Source organism: Eschscholzia californica, unplaced genomic scaffold (genome assembly GCF_041429995.1).
Source record: "Eschscholzia californica isolate CP2 unplaced genomic scaffold, dmEscCali1.0.p SCAF_5, whole genome shotgun sequence".
Lineage (NCBI taxonomy): Eukaryota > Viridiplantae > Streptophyta > Magnoliopsida > Ranunculales > Papaveraceae > Eschscholzia > Eschscholzia californica.
In genome coordinates, this window is record NW_028238472.1 from 8,715,048 (window position 1) to 8,741,606 (window position 26,559).

At 35.9% G+C, this 26,559-nt stretch overlaps 2 protein-coding genes across 3 annotated transcripts; both read left to right on the top strand.

Moving 5' to 3' along the window:
• Positions 1-3,939: 3,939 nt before the first annotated feature.
• Positions 3,940-6,684, top strand: LOC147536813 (cationic amino acid transporter 6, chloroplastic-like). The gene is made up of 5 exons (XM_086641467.1): positions 3,940-4,408; positions 4,519-4,738; positions 5,060-5,390; positions 5,605-5,836; positions 5,921-6,684. Exons 1-5 carry the CDS (start codon positions 4,018-4,020, stop codon positions 6,502-6,504), a joined length of 1,758 nt encoding a protein of 585 aa, XP_086497593.1. The 5' UTR covers positions 3,940-4,017; the 3' UTR covers positions 6,505-6,684.
• A 3,502-nt stretch (positions 6,685-10,186) lies between these two features.
• MED31 (SOH1 family protein) lies at positions 10,187-14,467 on the top strand. 2 transcript variants are annotated; one of them, XM_086643634.1, is made up of 8 exons: positions 10,300-10,576; positions 10,644-10,946; positions 11,385-11,494; positions 11,876-11,967; positions 12,943-13,039; positions 13,141-13,219; positions 13,809-14,071; positions 14,227-14,467. In XM_086643634.1, exons 3-8 carry the CDS (start codon positions 11,448-11,450, stop codon positions 14,237-14,239), a joined length of 591 nt encoding a protein of 196 aa, XP_086499760.1. In that variant the 5' UTR covers positions 10,300-10,576; positions 10,644-10,946; positions 11,385-11,447; the 3' UTR covers positions 14,240-14,467. The 2 variants fall into 2 exon arrangements, with proteins under 2 accessions (XP_086499759.1, XP_086499760.1); XM_086643633.1 differs by having other exon boundaries at positions 10,187-10,946.
• The last annotated feature ends 12,092 nt before the right edge of the window (positions 14,468-26,559 follow it).

Consider the following 26,559-nt stretch of genomic DNA (forward strand, 5'->3'; position numbering starts at 1 on the left):
TTAAGTTTGGGTGTTATAGTGGAGATGCTCTTAGTATTTCAACTGATACTAAAACAAGCTACCACACATCCTTTTAAATGACTATTACTAGGTTTATAACAATTAAGTAAGTGTGAAATCTTGAACTTCTAAGTATCTTTTTTTTCCTGTTGAAAAACTTCTAAGTATCTTAAACAAACAAACTTTCTTTGGTTGCTGCTCATAATAGAATTTAAGTGAGAATTGGAGACTAATAGAATATAATCCTGGAATGAGTTATTAGACACTTTTTCGCCTTTTTCTGTAATATTTGAGGGGGGTCACGTAGGATAGAAACATATCAAAAAGATAAACATTAAAGGAAAGGATACATAAAATAGAAATATCAAAGTATATGATGATTTTGTTTCCTCTTCGAAGTAAGTCTAGACTTCGCTCTTCTCTTGACCCTTCCCTTATTACCCTCCCGCAAATTAAACGGGAACAAATTGAAAGTTTAATTTGAAAAATAACTTCAAGAGACGAATTTTGGACATACTCTTCAAAATGACGACTATGGAATTGGTTCTTATTAAGCTTCTTTTTATGAAGAATATAACGGAAGTAACTAAACAATTTAGGACAATAATGACGAGCGAACATCGGTAATAATGTGAGCAACCGGCTAAAAAATCGAGAGCAAGCTGGCTTCAAATAAATTTCACTCGAAATTTTAAATTAGACATAATCATATTGGATTCAGAGGTCTGTTGCACTTAGTGAGCTTGATCAAACTGGATGCACAGTAGCATGGAAACAAAAAGAATCAAAGGCGAGACTAAGATGATAATCGATGACCGAGATTATTTCCCAAGCGGGAAGAAGCAAAACAACTACTAATATCAAAACTGTCCCTTCACAAATATCGATCTAGCACTAAAATGAAACTTACATGAGCAATCAACCCAACTCGTAATCAGATCAATGATGATCAATATCAATTTAGTTGAGAAGCGTAACAAACTTGAAAAGATGAGATTTGTGTCTTGAATTACATTGATGATGACAACTGAATATATATAATTTGGTATACCAAATATGATGAGAATACTATTAAAAAATGATACTATTCGTTATCAAAAATTAAAAAATAAAAAATTAGGGTTATTTTTCAAATGGCCCCCTAGTGTATCAAAAATACCGAGATGGTCTCTTTTTTACCGTTTTCGTGAAAAATCCGTTAACTTTTTATTTTCTCTCTAAAATTACCCCTACGTGTTGTCAGTGCATGCCTTTTTAAGTTGTAATTGTCAAATCTTTGAAAATAATTTCCAATCTTCTTTACGTCATTTCAAAACAAAATTTAAACCTCTCTTCGATTTACTTTTCTTCTTCATCTTCCCACCATTAACTTTCTTCCCCTCATCAGATCAACAAAATCACTTGATCAAACCCCAAAACTTCACTTAATTTAGCCACTAAAGATCAGCAATTAGACTCAAGACAATTTGAGGTGATGATGGACGAAGATGTTCGAGGAGAACTTTTCGTTTGTTAATAAATTTCTCCATTTTCTCTCTCTGAAATTCTCTTATGTCTCTCTCTAAAAATGGCGGTGGAAAGAAAGAAAAAATTGTGTCTTCGAGAAGAACTTTATACACTCAAGATGAACAATTAAACTCAAGACGATCTCGAGTCAATGGATTTACCCAATCCAAAAGCAAAACTGAATATAATTTTCAATAATTTACAGTTTAAACTCAAGCATCAGATCATACTACGTGATAGTTCTTTGTTCAGTTTGGATTGCTTTGCCTTATAGTTAATATTGTTAACAACGTCATCATCATCATCATCATCATCACCATCATCATCGTCATCGTCATCATCAACAACGCCTTCATCATCAACGTTTTCATCATCATCATCATCGTCATCAATGTTTTCATCATCATCAACATCATCGGATTCATGATTTTTTGCAACTGTCTCTCCAGATTTTATTAAGGTAATTCATTTCATCAACAAACAAGATAATCATCATCATCATCCAAGTAGTTGTCTTCTTGATATAATTTTCTCTTTCATTATCTCTGTGGAAATTTTTTTAGAAAGAGAAAACTTTTATAAAGCAAAATAAATGATGAGAGAGAGAGTTTTTTTTAGAGAGATAAGTGACTTGATGACGTTTCAGAATTAAATGCTCCCTTGGGTGACGCGCATTGTAAAGGAATGCACTAACAACACATAGGGATAGTTGTGGAGAGAAAATAAAAAGTTAACAGATTTTTCTCGGTAACAGTAAAAAGGGGGTCATCTCGATATTTTTAATAAAATAGGGGGTTACACGGGAAGCTGGTCATAAAATAGGGGGCTATTTGAGTAATAACCCTGAAAATTAACATTGATTACGGTGGATAGTAGTCATCAAATCGAGTACCGTGCCGGTTAAGCAAAAGCGAAATAAGATCGAACTACACTCCTTAAAGTTTTCAAAGCTCAAATACCATTATAGAATATAACCCTGGAGTGAGTTATTAGACTCTTCATCCCTTTTATTTATAATAGGCCAGCGCTTTGGGGAAAGCTAAATAGTTTCTGGGGTGTGAAATTTTAAAGGGAATACGTAGAATTTTGAAAATTTTCCGGGGAAACTAATTTTATGGGGAATATTTTCTAACACCTCATGTATTCGCCACCTCATCGTCTTCACCGGTGAAGGTCGCCGGCCGGCCAATTTCCGGCCGGCGACCTTCAACCATACAAAATTTTTTTTTTTTTTTCCTTCTCCTCTCTCTCTAGATCTGATCTAGAGAGAGAGGAGAAGGAAATTTTTTTTTTTTTTTATGGTTGAAGGTCGCCGGCCGGAAATTGGCCGGCCGGCGACCTTCACCGGTGAAGACGATGAGGTGGCGAATACATGAGGTGGCAGAGAGAGAGAAGTGAGGTGGAGAGAGAGAGAGAGCTGAGGTGGAGAAGCTATTTTGCTTTCCCCCTAAATAAAATTGTCAAACAAAATTGACCAATTTTTGACCAAGTCTTCACACCCCGGAAACTATTTTGCTTTCCTCAAAGCGCTGGCCTTATAATATTGAGGGGGTTACATAAGATAGAAACATATCAAAGAGGTAAATTAAGGAAAGGATAAACGTAAATAGAAATATGTAGATATACGATGTTTTCGCTTCCTTTATTAGGAACCCTAGGGGGTTCGATTGGCTGGATCAGGCGGGTCGGGTTCGAGGGATCCGACCTGTGATGGCTTCCCTCACATAAGAATTAAGTGTGGAGGGATAGTTTTAAGGATATCCATGTATGGCTTTATGAGAGTAAGCACTGTGATGTGTTTGTGATATCTTTTAGGTTAAAAGGTAAAAATGGCCTCAAAAGGCTTTAGCTAAAGTAACATTGTGACATAGTTTCATTTTGTAAGGTTGCTATCATACTTCTATCTTTCTGAAATGGGTAGAGACAAATAACAAGCATATACGCGATCCATCAAGGCCTCAAGGGGTAAGGCGCATGAGTTAAAGGGTTCGTAAGTGTTCGCCCTATTTAGTACTTCAGGCAACTTGAAGTTTTGCCAGTTTAGCTCGGTGAGTTGCCCGAATAATGATAACGAGGATAACGAGTGAGATTTAATGGGTTGGACCAACTGCAACACTGGCAACACAAGTCCCATCCTTCATATAGTTGTTTTCCTCACAATCCTGAGTAACTTTTGCTCTTAAAGGCAATAAAGTACTTGTTCATTCCCATCCACATCTATGATGTCAATTGGCACCCTTTTTACCCAGCTGACCAATGAACTTTCGGCTCGAAAACTTGATGCCACCCACACAGAAAAGTAAAAAATGACCATCTGCTTCTTGAAGATTTCTACCCTTTGGATTCTAGTATCCTTTTTCATCACTGAAATCACAATATATTCCAAGAAACAAATGATTCTTTATATAATATTATCTTTTAGTTTTATTACCCACCCAAAGTAGTATTTAAGTCTCTTCATTGATCCATTGTCAAAGGAAAGCAGCCTAAGAATTCAAAACAGTACTAAACATGGCAACAGCAACAACTCCTCCTTGTGCTAACAACATCTTCTTCACTTATCTTCAATCTCTCTCAAAAACACCTCATAAACTTAGAAAAAGAATGTTAGCTACATGGACACCAGATGAAGAACTCAATCAAGTTAGATTAAGATCATGCTCAGATATGAAGAGAAAACTCAAGTGGTATGATCTTATAGCTCTTGGTGTTGGAGGTATGCTTGGTGCTGGTGTTTTTGTAACAACAGGTGAAGTAGCTCACAAGATTTCAGGTCCATCCGTATTTATTTCGTATATCATTGCCGGTGTTTCAGCTCTTCTTTCTTCTTTATGTTACACCGAATTCTCCGTCAATATTCCCGTCGCGGGTGGTGCTTTTAGCTATCTAAGAGTAACCTTTGGTATGAAAATATTTAAGTTCACTTGTTGTATAATATATAGTTAAAATTTCATGTTTACTTGGTACTTTTTAGTCACTTGTTTCTTATAATATTTCATGGAATTGGAGCAGGTGAATTTGTAGGTTATTTTGGTGGACTTAATATACTCATGGAGTACGTATTATCAAATGCAGCGATTGCTAGAAGTTTTACGGACTATCTTTGTAGAACGGTCGGTGTGGACCCTGATTCATGGAGAGTTGAAGTTGATGGGTTAAGAGAAGGATATAATAAATTGGATTTCCCTGCTGTTGCCCTTGTTCTTCTTCTTACTCTCTGTCTTTGTCATAGGTTTGATCCTTTCTGCCTTTACCCCATTATCTTTTTTTTGTCTTTCACTTTCTTCTTCTTCTTCTTTTTGTTGTCTTTGTCATAGCTAATTAGTACCTGAGTGGGCATTTGTTTTTGTCATAATCCATTACCACATATTGGAGTAATGGGTAGTTGATTGGATTAGTATTAATCATGTCATTTGGATTATATATATATATATATATATATATATATATATATATATATATATATATATATCACCATTATTTCTATCTTGACTTAAAAGTGAATGTGCCCTTAGTTTAGTACACACTGAATTGATGGTTGTGTATTTTGCAGTACCAAAGAGAGCTCTATATTGAACCTTATAATGACAGTATTCCATTTGCTCTTCTTTGGGTTTATTGTAATTGCTGGTTTCTGCAACGGAACTTCGAAGAACTTAATGAAACCAAAAGGGTTAACTCCTTTCGGTGTTAGAGGTGTTATTGATGGATCAGCTCTTGTTTATTTTAGCTATATTGGTTATGATTCAGTATCAACCACGGCCGAAGAGATCAAGAACCCATCAAAGAATCTACCGATAGGCATTGTAGGGTCCGTCCTCATTGTGTCGGTTCTCTATTGCCTTATGGCCTTAGCTTTGTCAATGATGCTTCCTTACAATGAAGTGAGTATTATTATTCTTTTTGTAATCTTTTCTTCTTTTTATCTTTTGTATCTAAAGTTGATATGAATGAATCTGATCTTTAGAACATCTACCCCACGTTTAAGCATGTTTCTACGTTAAAGTAGGAGTATCAAAATGATTAAGTACAAATATTTAGTTCTTTTTCTCGGCCAATTACTCTCGAAGTAAAGTCTTTTTTTTCAATTGTTCGTAGATATCAGCTACAGCATCATTTGCTTTTGCTTTTGAGAAGATGGTAGGCTGGAAATGGGCGAGTCACGTTGTTGGAGTTGGTGCATGTTTGGGTATCGTGGCTTCGCTTCTAGTTGCTATGCTAGGGCAAGCTAGGTACTTGTGTGTTATCGGTAGGGCTCGGCTTGTACCAGTCTGGTTAGCCAAGGTTCATCCTTCTACAGGAACCCCCATGAATGCCACACTCTTCCTAGGTACACATCAACGCATACTAAAACTTCTCTCTCCCTCTCTCCCTCTCTCATTCTCTCATGAGTTTATTGTTCTCCATTTTGCAGGAATATGCACAGCCTCACTTGCACTCTTCACTGACCTTCAAATAGTTCTAGAGCTAATCTCCATCGGAACACTACTAGTATTCTACTTAGTAGCTAATGCATTAATATATCGACGATACGTAAACATTACTAACACAACAATCAATCATAACAACTCTCTCCCAACTCTACTATTCTTGATTCTCCTTTCAACAAGTTCCATTGGTTTCTCTGTGTCATGGAAACTAAAAGAACAATGGTGGAGCTTAGCCCTATTTGGTGGTGTTTCCATTACTATCACTGCTTTCTTCCAATACTACATGAACCCTTGTACCAATCGTCCTTCAAAATGGTCGGTGCCATTGATGCCATGGCCTGCTTCAGCCTCTATATTTCTCAATATCTTTCTTATGGCTAGCCTCAAGAAAAGATCTTTCCAAAGATTTGGAATTTGGACTTGTGTCATCACCTTGTTTTATATACTATATGGTGTTCATTCAACATACAAAGAAGAAGAAGAAAGAGAAGTTAGGGTTGATGATAATCAAGTGAACCCTGAAAACCCATCTATCCAACAAATGAAGGTAGATGTACAATTAGTTTAAATTAACCAAAAGAACTAAGTAATATATCATGTTCTTCTCTTGTTTGTGGTATTTTCTTCTTGTCATTTCTTGTATTTTTGGTTTTCGGGTGGCCATTCTTTTAATTGGTTGCTACTCACCTCCATGTAAATCTCATTCAATTTGAAATCCTCATAATCGAAAAAGAAATACTTTTCGTAAGTCACAGTTTCTTTCAGCAATTCTATCGTGGCCTAAGTTAGACGTAAATCTCCATTCGATACTAACGTTAATGATTTTGATTAATTGTACTTTTTTCTCAAATTTTAAAACATTACTAACTATGCACCGAAGGTCTTGAACAACCACAAATACTAACAGCTCTTGAATCACAACTAATGCAAGGATTAGTACCACATTGAATTTTTTTTTCAATTTCTTCATTTCTTGTTTTTAGCACTTTATATATAACCTTTCTTGTTATCTCAATCACTATCACCTTTACCCCCACCATATCATTCACACCAACTAAAACAACTCATTTTGGTAATGGAGAAGATGATTGTGGTTGGGCTTGGCATGTAGCAAACACTAATCTTAACCTCAACATTTTCCCTTTTTAAGCTATTTTGTGCCTTGCAGCTATCATTCTCAAAAGAATGTATTCACCCTTATCCTTGTTGTCTTGTCACAATTCTGTCATTTTACTTGAAAAAATATACTTGTACCATACTGTCAGTATTTAGGACAAGTGACATAAAAAATATTGTTATTTCTAATGAAAATAAACAAGCAATCAAAAGATTGGTCAACAACTCCGATACTCACAGATAGTTATGTGATCCTCACAATCTAATGAAGATTACCACGACTACAAAGAAAACATAAAATGAATTATTTAAGAAAAGTTAAAATATTAGAAAGACAAAGAAAAATTAAAAAATAATAATTTCTTATAAAGAAAAGGAAAGTCATAATGAAATCTTGAAGAACTTGTTCTCAAAAATGAGATTTTAGTGGTCACAAGTGAAGAACTACATATTAAGAGGCTGAGGATAGAAGTTTGAAAAACAAGAATAAAAGGGGGAATCAAAGTCTAAAAGAGAACAAGTTGATAAAAAAACATAAACAAATATGGTGAAAATTGACCCTGTGCCTAGCTTTAGCATGATTCTTCGACCATTTTATGTAAATATTATGATGTTGGAGATTTTTGTTTTTCCATTGAAAAGAAACAAAACCCCAACTTCTTTATTTTATCAAAAACAACACCCCCTCACTTGAACTCCAAAACAAGATTATCACGGTTAAATTATCAATAATTACTACATGTAATGGATTAGACTAAAGAGCTAGCTTAAACTTAGAGGGGTGTAGTGGATTGGGACTTTCACAGACACTCATAGACAAAATGTGCCGCAGACCAGATCTAGCTTTTTAAAAATAAAATAAAAAATTATTGACAGAGAGGGAGGAGAGAGAAAAGAAATTAACTTTTTTTAATGTTTGAAGGTCGCCGACCGGAAAATTGGCCGGCCGGTGACCTTCGCCGGTGAAGATGATGAGGTGGCGAGAAAATGAGGTGGCAGAGAGAGAAGATGAGATGGAGGAGAGAAGGTGATGACTAGTTAACGGTGTGCTAACGGTAACTGAAAAAAGGGGTCATATAAATATTTGACAAAATTAGGAGCTAGGCAGGAAGCTGGTCACAAAATTAAGGGCTATTTGAAAAAATAACCCTATAAATTAACGTTATTTTTACTGTTGTGTTGCAAAAATCTCATGGAATGGAATCATGACTTTTTTGTGTTTTAGTTCCGGAGATGGACTACCATTTTAAATTTTACATTAATGAAATGTTGTTACTAACCCAAACTTTATATTTTTGGAATTAGAGATGGCTCTATTTTTTTTTTGTTGAACTTATTAGAGATGGCTCTAAGTCTCTAACACTAATAAGCTTGTTACTTTTAAATGGCCAGCGCTTTGGGGAAAGTTAAATAGTTTCCGGGGTGTGAAATTTTAAAGGGAATATATAGAATTTTAGAGATTTTCCGGGAAAATAAAAAAAAGCACTCCACCTCACCTCAATCTATCTCCACCTCACCTCACTCTCTCTCCACCTCACCTCACTCTATCTCCACCTCACCTCACTCTCTCTACACCTCACCTCTTTGTCTTCTCCGATTTGGTCGCCGGCCGGAAATTTTTTTTCACTCTCTCTCTCTCTCTAGAAACTCCGGCGAAGGGGCTTCCCTTCGCCGGAATTCCGGTCTGTTGAAGAACAAACCGGAACTGGTCTGTTCTTCAACAGGCCAGATCTGGTATGTTGAAGAACAGACCGGAACTCCAGCGAAGGGAAGCCCCTTCGCCGGAGTTTCTAGAGAGAGAGAGAGAGTGAAAATTATTAATTTTTTTTTTTAATGGTCGCCGGCCGAAAAATTTTCCGGCCGGCGACCTAATCGGAGAAGATAGAGGTGAGGTGGAGAGAGAGTGAGGTGAGGTGGAGAGAGAGTGAGGTGAGGTGGAGAGAGAGTGAGGTGAGGTGGAGAGAGAGAGAGCTGAGGTGGAGATGTATTTTGCTTTCCCCCTAAATAAAATTGTCAAACAAAATTGACCAATTTTTAACCAAGTCTTCACACCCCGGAAACTATTTAGCTTTCCCCAAAGCGCTGGCCTTTTAAATCAACCAACTAAATGAACAAAATCATTACAATGCACTTATGTTCATGTGTTCTTAGTTACCAAGTCCAACATAATTATCACATCTCTTATAATTAGTGCCAAAGTTTCCTGCTAACGATTTATGATTTAAAAAAATGGCAATTTGGGCCAAAATATTTTGATCTAAGACAAAAAAAAAGCCACCGAATTATTAATATGAAAAGAAGAAGCGAAAATAATATAGTTTAACGGCAGTTTAGACCACTAAATGACTATTTCCGCTATAGTTCTTGTTCTCCTACGCGGGTGATGTGAACATATAATAACAAAACAACCCTTGGGTCCTAGGGCAAGAATTGACCGCCCTAGTCTTTTTCCTCCATCTTTGTTAGAGAAAAAGTTCAGCGAGTTATGTCAGCAGAACGAATAAAGGATTTTGAGTTTTTCTGGCGATGAGGCGGCACCCGGGTTGAAGTTGAGAAAAAGGATTTGCAGTCCCATGAAGATGAGGAGGGATCATGAAATCCCCTCCAATTTATGTTCCATTATGGTACTAGAGCCAAAGATCAAGAATAATAAATATCTTGATTTTTCCCATTAAAATTACCGTTGGAATTCCTTCGAAATCGACCAATCGTTTTTTTCAAATTTTGTAGAAGTTGCTCGTTGCACCCAAGATTGCTCATGTTTCCAACCACCGCAACACCCTAAGTTGAGCCCTACAAGAATCTAAGTCGCAGTCTCCTTTAACCGAGACATTATGTATCTGGTTGATCAAGACTCGCCTGATACCCCGACTTGTCAAGGGTGTGGACGTGTTGGCCATACAGCTAATCGGTGTTTCTCTTTCACGAGATGTTTGAAGGCTCGCGATCAGCGTGCGCCTAAGAATCACGTTCGTCAATGACAATACCTCTCCTTCCCGTGACGCCTACCCAGCATTGAGATGATGAGCACTGAAGGTGTTATTGAAGTAATTTTGTATTGCATATAACGATACCAAACATCCATCTTGGTCTTCTTTTTCATAATAAATTTCTTTTTAAGATTGAAGTTTTTCAAAGAACAACCTTTCTTGTTAATCGCATGTCTACTTCGTTCTTCAAAACCTTTTCCTCTGTACTCCGTTTTATTTGGTAAGCCACCTTTGTACTATTTCTTATGTAAATTGAAGCTTTTCTTTTATCTTTTTATGTTATAGCCCCTTTCACAAAGGCTTTCAAGTGTCTCGATCCTTACACCTCCCATCACTTCATCTTTGACAAATTTGTTTATCCATTCAAAGGTAAACCTTCCTCTTCTATTGATTTGGTTGATTTTTTAGATTCCTCTTCTTGTCGATCTCCCTCGTCTCTATTGGGTATCCAACCATTGTGAACCCTCTTCCCCCGGGGTCGGGTCTCTCGGTCTCTCTACTTGACTCCTCGGTTCTGGAGCCTACTCCTCATGGGCATCCTGCTGCAATACTCCTGAACCTCCACAAACCTGTGATCGGGCTATTGTGCTTCGTTTGCCAGAGAATCTTGGTTTTCTTTTCCATGTACAAAATTATTTTCACATCCAAAAAGTCGGAGCGCCTTAGAGAGGACGGAAGGGCGCATATAACATAAACCCTTCTTCTCTGAAATTCTACCCAGACAACTCCAAACTCTGAAAATTCTCAAATCAAGAAAGGGAAATCGTCCGAAGACAACTCCATGGATCAAGGCAAATCGATTAAGCAACTTGGGTAATTACAGTAACTCGAAATAGGGTTCCATTCGAAGGTCCCCAGGTTTTCTCTCTCTCTCTCTCTAACGGCGATCAATTCGAACTACCAGGTACTCTCTCTCTCTCTCTCTCTCTCTCTCTCTCTCTCTCTCTCTCTCTCTCTCTCTCTCTCTCTCTCTTGCTACTCCATTCGAACTAGGGTAATTTCGGATTGGGTTCCATTCAGTTAGAACTACGATTCCATTAAATCTGTTCCATTTTAGTTGATGAGTTTAGAACTATGGTTATAGAGCTTGTAATCTAGGGTTCCATTCAGTTAAAACTTGTCTGAAGTCTAGCACTAATTTGTTCATCATAAATAATAGCTAGAGTTAGATAAAAGGTTATAGAGCTTGTCTGAAATTTTGTCATTGATTTATACTCCATTTGATAGATAGCATTTCAGACAAGTGATTCATCTCTCTAACATTTTATACTCTGAAATTTTAGTTGATGTGTTGAAATACGGCTTCGCGAAACACGATTTCTCATTGTGAATATATTTGCAGGTGTTTTCTAAGGTTGAATATTTGCAGTAATCTTTTTGTTGCTATTGAATTTTGGCTCGGCGAATGGCTTCCGGTAAAGATAGCGAAGATCTAGCTCTTGCTTCACCCACGTTAGTATTCATTCTAAGTTCGTCGATTAACTTCATATTGGTTGAGCTTAAACACTGTATCATTAGACCCACATGGAGGTGTACCTGAGGGTGATCTTTTGACGACAATCCCTTCTAATAGCGATCTCTTCACTTGTATCTGATATTTTTCTTACCATCTGAACATATGCTTTTGGAATCATACTTGATGTGATACTCATCACTTTTAACTTTTAAGAACTGAAACAAAATTGAATTGGCTAAGCTTGTATAGTCTTGTCGCTCTTTAGACCATTTTGAGTTTATCCAAGTGTCTGTTCAAGTACAGTAATTTCAATCTTCTCAGGTACCGAGGTGCATCTTGGTGTTTTGAGATTCTCATTTGCCACTATTTGTATGCAGGCCAGTATACAAGGATCCTGATGATGGACGCCAACGTTTTTTGCTTGAATTGGAATTTATTCAATGTCTAGCTAATCCAACCTACATTCACTGTAAGTTGTTCAGAATGGTCTAAATCAACCTTGTTGTAGGTGTAGCAGTTGATTTCTAGCCATTGGTATTGGTTTGTACTTGCAGCTATATTTGGTAAATGATATCAATCCGCTTGAGTCATATCGACGTCCTACTTATTAGTTCTTAGATGACTAGCTATTTTAGTACATGACTGAACTGCAATGGTCTGATCAAAGTTATCAAATTCCAATCCCTTAACGATGTATGGTTTTTTTTTCTTTCTTATTTCTTTTCCTCTTTTATTAAATAAACTAAGTGGAGTGTCTGGCTTAATTTTTAGATTTGGTATATTTATGTGTACAAACTCTAGGGACTATAAATGTGGAACTTCTCTAAAGGGAGTTACGAATTAAAAATTCCAGGGGAAACTTCCACCCTATTTTGAAGATAGAAAGTTCATAGAATGTTTCCATCTAAATGGAACATATTTTTGGGTGTATGTCCAACCAAATGGTCGGAAATAGACTTTATCTTCTGAGCGGAGAATGTTATTGCTGCCGAAAATGGGCAGAAATTACATCACATCTTTTTCCAAGATGCTTGTTTCTGAAATTGGTGTGGTTCCATGCTCCTTCAAGAACAATTATGCCCCTTCTGAAGCAAAATCTTCTTGCTTTTGACCCTTAACTTCCTGACTGGCCGAATTCAGTATTGCTTTATCATGTCATGGCGAAGCACAACACGCTAGCCAGCAAACTACTGTAACGTTTAAAGATTGTGCTTCCCTTTCCAATCGGGATTTATTAAATCATTTATGAAAAATAAGGAAAACCAGTGAAATGATATTTGGACACAACAAGTGTTGATATGATTCCTCTCGGCTTTAAGCTTAAGATGACTGAACATTTGGAAAAAAAAAAATCACGATTTATGTTCTTGAAGGGTTTTATTTAAATGTTGGCTCTACTTTTTCCTTTATTTACTTTTGTATTAACTGTTTCAATCTTTTTCAGATCTAGCTCAGAATCGGTATTTCGAGGACGAAGCTTTCATTGGTTACTTAAAGTACCTTCAATATTGGCAACGACCGGAGTATATAAAATTTATAATGTAAGCTTATCCCAGAGTTCATGTGTAAAGAATTTGGACGCAATCTATTAAAGAGGATATTGTGTGTCAGATTTAAAACCTAGTTGCTTTCCCAATTTCAGGTATCCACATTGCTTGTACTTTCTTGAACTTCTACAAAATGCAAACTTCCGCAATGCAATGGCTCATCCAGGAAACAAGGTTACATTTACTAACTTATATGAGATGTTTACTTACTGCATTATTTTCGTTGTTTGTTCACAACAAAAGTGTGTTCTGCATAGTTGGGCTTGCGAGACGAGGAGTCAGCTGAGCCCTACCACCCCCCTTTCATTTTATGTTAATACATTTTTCTTTGTTTTATTTCATTTATATTTTCACCTGACCTCTAGGACCGGAAGTTCAAAGAAAGTGCGTTCTGTATAAGAAAGATTAAGTTCATTAGTAGATAATATGCGCCCTGCGAGCGCGGGCAATATCTTCAAGCCGTAATTCTTGAAAAACTGAAAGAGTCCTCAAAGAAAATAGAGATCATATTTTTATTCTTCATCTTGTCTAACTTCATTCGGACTCCCCATTTTGATAATGTCTCCCTTGGCCATTTATCATTTTATCATCAACAGATTTTCCATTTTTAAATGTTCTATCAGTAGAATCCAAATGAGAAAGTAGTACAAACAAATATCCTTATAAGGATGAAGAAGAGACAACGGCAGAAACTATTCCTCAACTACTGTCGAAGAGTTTATGTTTGGATCTTTAATCTTTTTTTTTTTATTTGAATTTGTAGGAATTGGCGCATAGGCAACAATTCTTTTTCTGGAAGAATTATCGGAACAATCGGTTAAAACACATTGTACCTAGGCCTCTTCCTGAGCCCATTGCAGCTCCTCCTGCTTCGGTTCCTGCACCTGCAGCGCTAGCCCCACCTCCATCTGCTCCTCCTCCTGCTGCTGCCCCAGCCCCTTCTCCGATGCAGTATGCCATTCCAACCGGATCTTCCATGCCAAAGACTGAGACAAGAAATATGCCAGTGGACCGGAGAAAGAGAAAGTACATCTTTTTATCTCTCACCAGTTACAACTTTTTCATTTTTAATTTGGTGATCTAACAAGATGTCTAATTAAAAGTAAAGTCATACCATCGTTTCCTACTAGAGACGGTGCTACATACGAGTCATTGATATTGTGTTTTGTTAATTGTTGCAGGAAGGATGGCTGAGCTGATTGAGGTAGGCTCAGTATCATCTGTAAGAACTTTTTATGGCAACTGACATCTATACTGAGGGTCCTCTCTCTTTCTCTCTTTAGATTTATTTATTTTAAAACAAGATGATTTATTCATGGGATCCCCATCCTTGTGCTAGAGACTAACAGCATATTGCTAATCTGAAATGTTTCGTGATCTTATTTTATCGTCAATATTAAAGGGCAAATAGTTTTTCATCTACTTCACAAATGTGCTTGCTTTCCTTCTACCTATTCCGAGAGGGATAAAAGCTAAATGCCTTCTCCTGGTGGTCTGAAACCAGTCGCTTAGGAGGAACGTCACAAGTTATTCGTGCATTTGCTTTCTTGGATATCCTTTTTCATATCTTCTGAAGGCTGAAAAGCTCTCACTTAATTACTTAATGAGCAATATTTGTTACACCCAATACTAACTGCTAGAGGAATAGAAGCACCCGTGGCTCGGGCATAGTAACAATTGCATGGCTAAACGAGCTGGAGTTGGGGTTTAATTGTTAACCACGATCTTATTTGTATGTGGAGTTGGAGTATATTAGTCATTTTCATTCTGACAGGTTTAAGTTGAGTATTTCCCATGCCAAATTTATAATCGGTGATCCAATATAGGGTTAGTTGTGTCGCTTAAACTTCTCGATCCAATGTCCTTCGTGTCAATTTGGAGAGGTTGTGGGTTGGAAAATAAACCAAATTAAATTGCATTTAGTTGAAGATAATCATGGAAGAGGAATCAAAAGAAGTTTAATATTTTATTGTGTGATAAATTAAAATATTTAAGCCATAGTAGTAGTTACTTATGGAGTTTGAAAAATCAAGAATCTTGTATTTAGTTAGAATTAATCTATAAATATCTTGGACATCTATAAATACCTACGTCTATAATAATTTGTTTCAAGTAAGAAAGAAAGTTTACAGTAGTAAAGAGTTTTAGTCTCTAGTCTGTTTTATTTCAAACAAAGTGGTATCTGAGCGAGGTTCTAATAATTGTGAGAAAAATTGAGTGAGAGGTGGCAAGTAGTAACAACATATTTAAACTAGTTCCTCGTTTCAATGAAGAAGGTTTCAACATTCTAGATAGTGAAGTGGTTCTATGTCAGTAATCCAAAAAAAATGTGGTAGAACGAAAATGGAGAAAAAGACAACAAAGAATTGTTCCATATTTATCAAGCAACTGAGAAGTCAGTGTATGAAAGAATTGCTAAAGCTGAAAATGCAAAGCAAGCGTGAGAGATTATTTAAATTGCATATGATGGGGAGGAAAAGGTATGTCTCCAAACATTAAGTGATTAAGATCAGAAACTGGAAAACTAGAAATGAAGTAAACTGAAAACTTTCTGATCATTTAAAAAAAATTAAGTATATCGTTGAGCAAATGAAATCAAATGGAGAAATTTTAAAAAATGAAATAATTGTTGAAAAAATTCTTTTTAGTTTACCACCACCACCACCATCACAATCACGACCACCAACATTACTAAACTTTAATACCGCAACCACCATTATTACAAAACCTCCATCTTTACAATCACTATCAAACCACAACCAACACTATCACCATAAGCACCTAGGGTTGGGAAAATGTCCGCAAACCTGAAATCCGTCACTGGTACCCGATTCCGTTAGAACCCGCGGGTACCCGAAACCCGAAGACGGGTTTAGCCCGACCGATCCGATGAAATCAACGGGTCGGGTACGGGTTTTGAAATGCTACCCGGTATCCCGCCCGAGCCCACCCGATAATCTTTGCCCGACGTAACCCGCTTAATAATGTCATCCATTTATGTGATAATTCTATGCACATTACATGTATGTATTTATGTATGCATATATAACATATACATAGATATATTTTTAAAGTATTTGAAGTGTATAATATATATATATATATATATATATATATATATATATATACATACATACATATATTGTTGTCCAAGTGCAGAGTGCTCTTGACACAACATTGTTAAGAGATATAATTGAATTTTAGTTTCCATAGAAATTTCGGTACCATCGAAATGAAAATATTTGGTTATTTCGACCGAGATGAAACTTTGGTGAAAACCCCGATACTCGACCGCTCGATACCCGAGAAACCCGAAAAGTTTGACGGGTTCTAGACACTAGGATTTTTTAAATAACCCGCCCGATTAAACCCGAAAGTCCGAATGGACAGAGAGTTTTAAAGCCTGACCGGCCCGACCCGATGAATGACACGAACCCGATCGGCCCGACCCGGACCGATTCCCGCCCGTATAAGCACCACAAAAAGAAGGGTGGAATTTATTTGGGCTCTTTTCTTGGAGAATCATCTAACACCTTTTCTCGTTTTAAAAAACCTAAACCAGCTACTGGCTCGTTGACCACTTTATCATGAGGTCGACTATAGACCAACGGGGGCTCTCCCCGAACCCAAACCGATTTTCGAGTAACTCAATCAGATCATTTGATTTAAATTGTAAGTTCTGAACACAAGTTTCATGTTTAAACCTCACATTATGCGAAGAAAATGTAGAATGCTCCAATATACAAATTTTTTCTTGTTAAACGCGCGTAGGCCACATTCATAAAACTCGCCTCGGACCTCCGAAATCTCAGGCCAACCCTGATTTTCTGTGAGATCTTGAGGTTTGATGGCCTTAACGAATTGAACAATTATTTTTCCAGTTATGGAATGCAAAGAAAATGCACAAATATTTGACTATAGTAAAGGTTAACCTGTGTAACATGCTTAACATTGTTCCTTTTATTATTATTTTAACATTGTTCCTTTTATTATTATTTTAATTTCTTTCAAATAATAATAAAAGACAACGAGTTCAAGGTTAACCAATAATTAATAGGCTCATAGTGGAGACTTATTTATGTCAGTTAAAAAATAGTCCAAAAATTAGCCAAAGACAACGAGTTCATGGGTATATAGACCAAAATAATGTTCAAAAAAGGTTTATGATCCAATCTTCTCAAAATATGGATATTTAGTCCTTTTACATTATGGACATAAAAACCCTCACTTTCTAAACACATTACCGTCAATGTCCCACGCTCAAATTTGACGTGGAGATTTATTAGCAAAAATTGTGGAGATTTATTAGCAAAAAATATGGAGATTTATTAGAAAAAAAATGGATAGAAACAAATCATAATTTCTCTCTCCTCTAAACAGATTTGGAAAACAAATTTTCTCTTTCCTATTATCCGAATCAATCAGAAACAAAAATCCTAACCAAAACGAAACGTCATCACCACGGATATTTCCAAATCAATTTTCTCTCTCTTCTTTACAGATTTAGAAACCAAATCAATTTTCTCTTTCCTATTATCCGAATCAATCAGAAACAAAAATCCTAACCAAAACTACTGTAAAGTATGTATAATTTCTTCACAAGTTTTTTTTGCATGGTTATTTTTCATCATAAAGAAGATTGTTTCAACGTTATGGTGAGATTTTGGGTTGATTTTTATGGTTTTTTCTGTTGTGACATAGTTGTTCAAAGCTTCGTCATAAATCAATTTTTAGAGATCTGTTTGATAAATTATGTCAATTTCTGTCTGGTATAACTTAAATTACCGTAAAGTATGTATAATTTATTCACAAGTATCCGTGATTTACCACAGGATTTGGTAATTTTTGATAAATAACCAATGATAACAGCAAAAATTTAAAAGTTTTTAATTGATCAAACCTTGTAATTTCTGACCTAAACTGTAAATACGATATTATGTATAATTTACAATAAATTATGCAAACTTTATGAAAAATAATGAGACATTTATCACAAATAATGAAATCATGTTTCCTTTCCATGTCTTTTAATATGAACATGGAATCGCATTTCAATGGTGCCCATCCATGCACTATCCATTTGCAATCTTCAACAGGACACACAGCAGTAACACGCTTAGAATCATTCTTTATGAATTTGAAATCATGCCCGGTGTTGATGCTATATTTCCTAAGAGCATATCGAAAAGCTTTTGCACCCCCAGGAAATAACTGTCCTAGTTCTGTAAATATCTTATCCCAACCATCTGATTTCAGTTTGATTTTCTTATTTTGATTTGATGATTCTGCCTGGAACTCCATCTGTGATAACAAAGTGAGATAGATTAATTCAAATAAATTATATATACAAGTATATTATTTGCAGTAAATTATATGAACATTTGAATAAATTACATGTACTTTACAAAAAAGTACACAGGATTTACATATGTAAATCAAAGATGTTATAATAATGAAACGAGAACTGTTTTGATATTAAATCATACATAATGTTCCATAAATTACGTATGATTTACACAAAATAATATAATGTTAATGTTATTCGTGAAAAATTTGCAGAACCAGAACATATATCATGTTCTTAATTTGATATACATCGCAGGGAAAAGTTTATATAATTTACGTTACATTATGGTGATTTATTCTAAAGTATATATAATGTTAATTCTGTTACGAGTAACCGTGTGACAGAATCACGTTTCATCAATCTGTACGGAAAAAAAATCAGATCTGGAGAAAATTTGAATATCATACTTTGCATAAACTCCAAATCTATTGATAACTGATATGACGATTGATTGAAAACAATAAGTAAACTCGATTTGTAAGATTTAGAAATGAAGTATTAATCTCATGAAGATCGTGATCATTAATACAAACTTTAGAGAGAGAAATACAATAATAACTTTCTTGATTTGAAACAAATCATCAAATAAGAAAATTGTTTACCTGATTAACAATTAAGATGATGATTTTGAATAGCTCTAATGATAATGAAACAAGTTAATGGAAGATTTTCAATCGAAACATAATCAGAAAACATAAAATTTGGTTTGAGTTTTACCTAAACTTAGAAACTCAGTTTTCTGTTTTAATGGAGGATAGTTTCAGAAGATGAAGATGTAGAGAGAGAGAGAAAGATAGGACGAGAAGGTTTCGGTTACAAAGTTTTTTGTTTTAATGGAGGATAGTTTCAGAGATGAAGATGTAGAGAGAGAGAGAAAGATAGGAAGAGAAGGTTTCGGTTACAAATTTAAGGAAGATAAAGATTTCTTCCTTTAGAGTCGGTAATTGGAGAGAGAAACATGGAGATAAAATAGGAAAACGAATATTGGTTGATTTGAGCTTAAATTAGATCTTATATATATGGAAGGTTAGTTTAGGTATTATAAATTATTTGGTATTCTAGGGATTTGTGTTTTCTCTCTAGATGACACCAAATGGACTAGATATCCATTTGTATTATTTTTTTGGTTTTGAAACCCTTTATAGGATTAGAGAGGACTAAAAGTCCTATTAGGGTCCGTTTTTTGGATTATAAGCCCAAAAATTCATTTAGATTTTAGTTGAGATAAGCCCTTTATGTTACTTTTATCTTTATATTTTTGCCATTTGTGTTGTTAAAATTTAAAATATATAATGGCGTGTGTTATATGCAAAAGTTACGATAATCTGCCACGAACTCATTTCAGAGATTATTTAAAGCATGTATTTGTTTATTTTGTTTATAACCGTTATGTTTAGTTTTTTTTTTGTTGATAGACCTTTATGTTTAGTTAAGTGAATATTAGTTTCTACATAGGGAGAAGTTAAAAAAATGAGTATTGTGTCCACCGTTGGTAGCCCAAGTGGTTCCAAGATGTTGACATAAACTCTAGAAAGTCCTGGAGGTCCCAGGTTCGAATCTCAGAGAAGGTGGAATTTTTGGTTGTTTGAATTAGGATTATAAAGGTATAAATAATGTAGTTGGGCTTTAGGTCATTGTCTAGTTGGGCTATAGGGTCGGTCTTGTTCGAGTTTGAGTAGGCGGTTATCGAGCTTATCACATTTTTGATACAAGGGCGGAGCCAGGACCTAAAATTACCCCGGACTAACCAAAAAATACTTAGAAAGACAAAATTTTATTTCTAATTTAAATATAGTGACAAGTAGAAGTTTAAGAAGCGCAGGAGGGTGGATTCGAACTTGTGTCGGCTGGGTGGGAGCAAAGGCACATAACCACCCTGGGTATTTCCTCTATTGTGTCTAGATTTCTCTTGGAAACAAGAAATCAGCCCCTGACTGCAGCCAGGGGTAGCCTCCCCCTTGCTCCGCCCTTGCTTTGATGTATCATTGCCAAATGTAACGACTACGTTGATCGTAGTCGACTTCTGAAAAAGAAAATGTGTATGGTAATAGATATCATGGAGATTAAATAAAGATGTGGTTGATTTGAAATGGGTTTAATATTTGATTGTTTCATTTGATGTTAGTATTTATTTTTAAGTTGATTGTTCAAATGACTTTGATTTTGACGCAATATTTAGCATTTTGTTTACTGTAGTCTAAAGCAGAAATACTCATCTAGATGTTGTTTGTTGATGGTAAGTATGAAATATTTTATGTATCATTTATTTTTTGTATGTTATTTTAATTTTATTCAAGTTCGGTTTTCACCGTATCGGAGGTATGGGTTATAAATTATAGAGTCGAAAATGGGATATAAGTATCATTCTTGGAATGTAAAATTTAATGAAACTTCATAATCACAACACAAAATCTAATGGAGTATCACAACATTACAGCAGGAAAAACGTGTAAAAGAAAACGAACCCAATTTAAAGAGTACTTATAGATGTCAATTTCAGAATTTAAAAAGGCCAGCGCTTTGGGGAAAGCTAAATAGTTTCCGGGGTGTGAAGACTTGCTAAAAAATTAGTCAATTTTGTTTGACAATTTTATTTTGTAAGTTGTTATGGGGAAATAAAAACCTCCATCTCACCTCACTCTCTCTCCACCTCAGCTCTCTCTCTCTCCCACCTCACCTCTCTCTCTCCACCTCACCTCTTCTCTCTCTCCACCTCACCTCTTCACTCTCTCCTCCATCTCATCTCTTCTCTCTGTCACCTCATCTTCTTGCTACTTCATCATCTTCACCGGCAAAGGTCATCGGCCGGCCTTCAAACATAAAAAATAATTTTTTTTTATTACATCTCTCCTCTCTCTCTAAAAAAAAAAAAAAAAAAAATTTATCTCCTCTCTCTCTCTAAATCCGGCGAAGGGGGTTTCCCTTCTCGGAAGTCGTCCGGCAGACCTTCCAGATCTGCTCGAGCAGATCTACAAGGTCTGTTCCAGCAGCCGGACGACCTCCGGCGAAGGGAAACCCCCTTCACTGGAGTTTAGAGTGAGAGAGAAGAGATGAAATTAAAGAAAAATAAAAAAAATTCATGGTCGCCGACCGGAAAATTTCTGGCCGGCGACCTTGTCGGAGAAGAGAGAGAGGTGAGGTGGAAAATTTCCCCATAAATTATGTTTCCCTAGAAAATTTTCAAAATTTTACATATTCCCTTTAAAATTTCAGACCTCGGAAACTATTTAGCTTTCCCCAAAGCGCTGGCCTTTAAAAATACCCAAACAGAATATGTTCCCTGATTCAAGAAATAAAAAAGTTGCAAAACCAACCAACATTTGGTTCAAGAATCTGAAATCTTTGTTTGAAAATAAATTGATATAGATTGAAGAACTTAACAAACAAATAAGAAGCCCACTTGAAAAGAGAAAAGAGAAAAGAGAAGAGAGCTTCAAAGGAAGAAAATAACTTACTTTTGTTCAATAAAACGACGAACTCCTTGAGCGCGTTCTTGCAATGTTAAAGAAAGAAAACTGCTGAGGGAGTTCAATTAAAAAATCTACCCTGATAGCCTCAGCTTCAAAACCAGATAATATTTGTCCTGTGAAGTTTCGTCTACTCATGATGAACAAACCCGCTTTGATTTATTCCCGAGAAAGCCACAATTTATACATTATGACTTTTAAGAAAGTCTCTCAACTGAAGCGACTGCTATAACACCTAATAAGGGGAAAAATGGGCAGAGTAAATGAAGAATTGAAGATGAAAAGAAACGGGGGAGAGGTGTCAGGGTTTTGAGGGAGTAGATTGAGGCGGTTATGTTTTGTGAAGAAAGAATCACCTTCAAAGTAGGGGTTAGGATAAATGCAAGTAGTTTTCTTACACGTCTTCTTCTATTGTTTCTCATTGGACATCGCTCAAAGGAGGGTCCAAGATTTGAGAATATTTTTGAGAGATTTGTTGTTTGGACTCCCTTTGGTATAATTGATTTGTTGTTTGGACTCTCCTTTTTCAGTGTTGTACTTCGGACTCCCTTTTGACGGAATCACTCAGGAATATTCCGTCTCTAAAGTTATACTTTAAATAATTCTCAATTTACCCTTGTATAATCAATATTGCATTTTTGACCCCCCTAATTTATTTAACTCATCTTCTTCGTCTATCTTTAACTCATCTTCTTCCTCACAAATCCTAATCACCCAAAATGACTATAGGATTTACATTACTTGTTCATTTTAGGGAGATTTACATTACTTGTTCAATCTTCTATATTTCTCTATCTCTTCAATCTTTCTCCTCCCCTGTTAGTTGACTTAAAAAATGTGGAAACAGAAGGTACTCAGGGCTGGCCCTGGGCCTAGGCGACCCAGGCGGTCGTCTAGAGCCTCCAAATTTAAGGGGCCTCCAATTTATATAACATTATTATATAGATAGTATTATTATATGTACTTTTTTTGTGCAAATATATAACAAGGTTGTTTTGGTTGTGGAGTTAGTAAAGTAATGAAATTTAGAACCTAAGGTCAAGGGCTCGACTCCCATGACTTTCATTATTTTTTAGATGATTTTTTTCTTTAAAAAGAGACACTAAACGAAAAAATGTAGATACTAAATAACAAAGCCTACCCAAATCTCAAACGGTAGTTGGGGAAACCAATTAAAGTCCTACCTAATAGGAAATTTAAGAGACTCCCAATTAAAGTCCTAATTAATAAGAAATTTAAGAGACTCGTAGCATTAAAACTTGATTAACTAGTAACCACTCCGACATTTCTGTTGATGTATATCACTCAGGAAACCGATAAGTTTTAACTTTTACCACGAAGTATAATCCACTCACAATATCAAGTTCCAAAGCAATCGAAAAAGTCAGACCAGTACGGTACTTAGCAATCTCATTAAGAGTTTATCTACAATACCTAGTATTTACTAACTTTGTGGAGAATTTGTGATCATACCTAAATTTTAGATCTAAAGTGATATGGATCTAAGTTGGTTGATATCTTGTTTATTGTTGAATTTTCAATACCAAAGAGATTTAGAGTTATTAAGAACCTATTAGATTTCACTTGAATTATCTTTGTTTCGCTGCTTATTAACCGTTGTTTTCAGTTGTCATTATCGGTCTGTTGGTTCGATTACTTGATGAAGAAGAAGTTAAAATTAGTAGAGAAGCAACAATTGCTTTAACTAAATTTTCTTATCTTGATCACTTAAATGCAACAGTGGGTTGGGTTAGGTTAAGTAGAGGGTAAAATGGTCTTTTCCCCTCTTGAGTTGTTATATTTAATTGAGTTAATTCCTATTTTGGCCCCCTACTCTGTGACCAGCTTCCTATATGACCCCCTATTTTCTGTAGATTCAAATATGGCCCCCTTTTTTTTATATAAATATCCTAACTACCCTTCTTATTCTCTCATAAAAAAAAATTACCCTTCTTATAAATATTTTTTCAACATAAAAAAAAAAACTTGAATTCCACCTCACTTCCCTCTCCACCACATATATCTCTCAATGTCACCTCTCTCTCTCTCTCTCTCTCTCTCTCTCTCTCTCTCTCTCCAACCCACCTATCTCTCTCCAACTCACCTCTCTCTCTCTCCAACTCACCTCTCTCTCTCTCTCCAAGTCGCTCCTCTCTTCTCCGACGAAGTCGCCGGCCGGAAAAATTTTCGGTCGACGACCTTAAAGAAAACTAACTCTCATCTCTCTCTCTCTCTAGAAACTCCGGCGAAGGGGTTTCCCCTTCGCCAGAGCAAGGTCTGTTCGTGAACACTTCCCTCTCTCACCCAACCATTCTTCACTCTCTCTCTCTCTCTAGCCGGCCTCTTTTGAATCATTAAAATTAAACCATTTCTCCAATAATCTAACCCTAATTTTTTTCATTTGATTCTCGATATGAACTTCTTCAAATCTGTTCTTTTTGTTGACGAAGATGATGATGATCAACATGAATCATCTCATCTTCAAATAGATCATAACCCACCTTCTGAATCTGAATCATCGACTAAATCACATGACGAACCAGCAGCAGCAGAAGAAGAAGAAGTTGAAGAAGAAAGAGATTTAGATGTAGAAGAAACTGAATCAAATCAAAACCCTAACCCTAATGATGCGACATGAAAATGTCCCATCTGAATCTCTTAACTCGGGTTAGTTAGTCTATTTCGAGCAGTTACTCTGATAAATTGAGTGTTTCTCTTTCTCAGGTGTCTTTACGGAGTTCGGTGTGAAAAATAGCTAAAATCGGAAGAAACACACATTTGAGGGCATTTTGGTCATTTTAATGACAAGGGTATTCTGGTCAATATTAGTACTCATGTGAAAGTAGAGTCCAAGACGAGCTCATAGCCGAAAACGGAAGTCGAATCGGAGTCCGGAAGAGCGAGTTAGCTTAAGTCAAAGATTTAGAGTGAAAGAAGGTTGACCAAATCAGTAGGTGACATGTGGCATGAAGTCTGACGTCGGAGGGAATTTGAATTTCGGTACTGTGCTGGGCTACTTCGGTACAGTTTCGGGATTGTTCAACAGGCAGCGATCCAGTACATCCAAACGTAGGTTGCTATGATGGTTTTGGCAGTCGGTCCCTTCATCTCCGCGTTCTCTTTGATCTAACGGCGACGGTACCACCAGCAGATTTAATGTGACTGTCTCACCTGCTTATGCTGCTCCGCGATACACCATAACGGCTCTTTTGACAGCAAGGTGCACGTGAATTGGTCACCTTCCCAAATTTATGGGAATTCATAACCACTTTCCATTCATAACCACTTCTCTATCTCTATTAACAGTAATAAAATTTGAAAACAAAGAGAGAAAGAAAGAGAAAGGGAAACATGGGTGTGATTTTATGTGGAAGTAAATTGAGAGATCACTTAGCTGTGATTTTATGGACTTTTATATAAATCTAGAGAGAGAGAGAATAAAAGCTTGAAAGGAAAAAAAAAGAGATACCATGAGATTAAAAGAGAGCTGGAGATGTGAAGATTTAAAAGAAAATGGAAAGAGATGATTTAAAGAATATAGAGAGAGATATTTTCTTCTCTTTCTTAACAGTAAGTGAGAGAGAGAATACTTTGAAGATTGAAGATTTGAAACAAGATATTTTCTGGAGAGATGAAGAAGGTAAGAGGACTATAGAGATTTGGTTGGAAGAGATGGAGAGAGAAGATTTGGGAATCATAAACAGTGATTGAGAATTTGAATCAAAGAAGATATAGAAACAGAGGAGATATGGAAGATATTCTAATTTTAGAGAGAGAGAGAGAGGTCTGTTAAATACCTCTTCTCTTCTCTCTGTTAACTATCTCGGTTTGGGGTCGAAAAAAAATCACCATCTCGACTGGAGAGTTTTCCTCTGGTAGCTCAACCAAAACCGACTATATTAGAGAGAGAGAGAGTGATGTAAAGAGCTCTCGGCTGGGGATGAAGAAATGGAGTTAGAGAGAGAGACAACCGAGAGTACCATCCATTGATCATCATCATCATCATCTATTTTTCTTCTTCTTCTTCTTCTGTTTGTAATCCTTTTTAGTGAGAGAAAAGATTATCAAGATAGAAAGAGAGATTGTAAAGAGAGAGTTAGATAGAAAGAGTTGAGAGAGAAAGAGAGTTACTGTAGAGAGAGAGAAAAACAGAACCAAGAGATTCAGTTTTAATAAATCACTATCTTCATCTTGTTTTGATTCTTTTCTTTTTGTTTTCTGTTTACTTTGTGAGAGAGAGATAGAATACTCAAAGAGAAAGAGAGAAAACAGCAAGTTAGAGAGAGAAAGATAGTTGGAGAAGATGAGAAAATAGGAGAGAAAATAATTTTCTCTTAGGGAAAATATTTCCGGGAAGACGAGAAAATCGTTTTCCCAGAGGGTGCGTTTGGCAGAACAGTGGAAAATCAGAAGGAAATCACTTCCCTAAGGCTCTGTTTGGCTACAAAATCAGTAAGAAATCCAACTTTTCTACTTTTCTTTCCTTTTTCCATATATTTAAGCTTCCATCCTTTATCATGAAGAACTAATTTTCTATCTAGGGTTTAGATGAAGTCGTAATAATCATTTTCTCGACAATTTATTAAAGTTTTTACCATTTTAACGATAAAATCTTCCGGGTTTTTAGACCGTTCATGGACTAAAAACCTGAGTTATATAAAGAACTATCTAATCAGACCAAAATTAATTTGTCGTTAGAA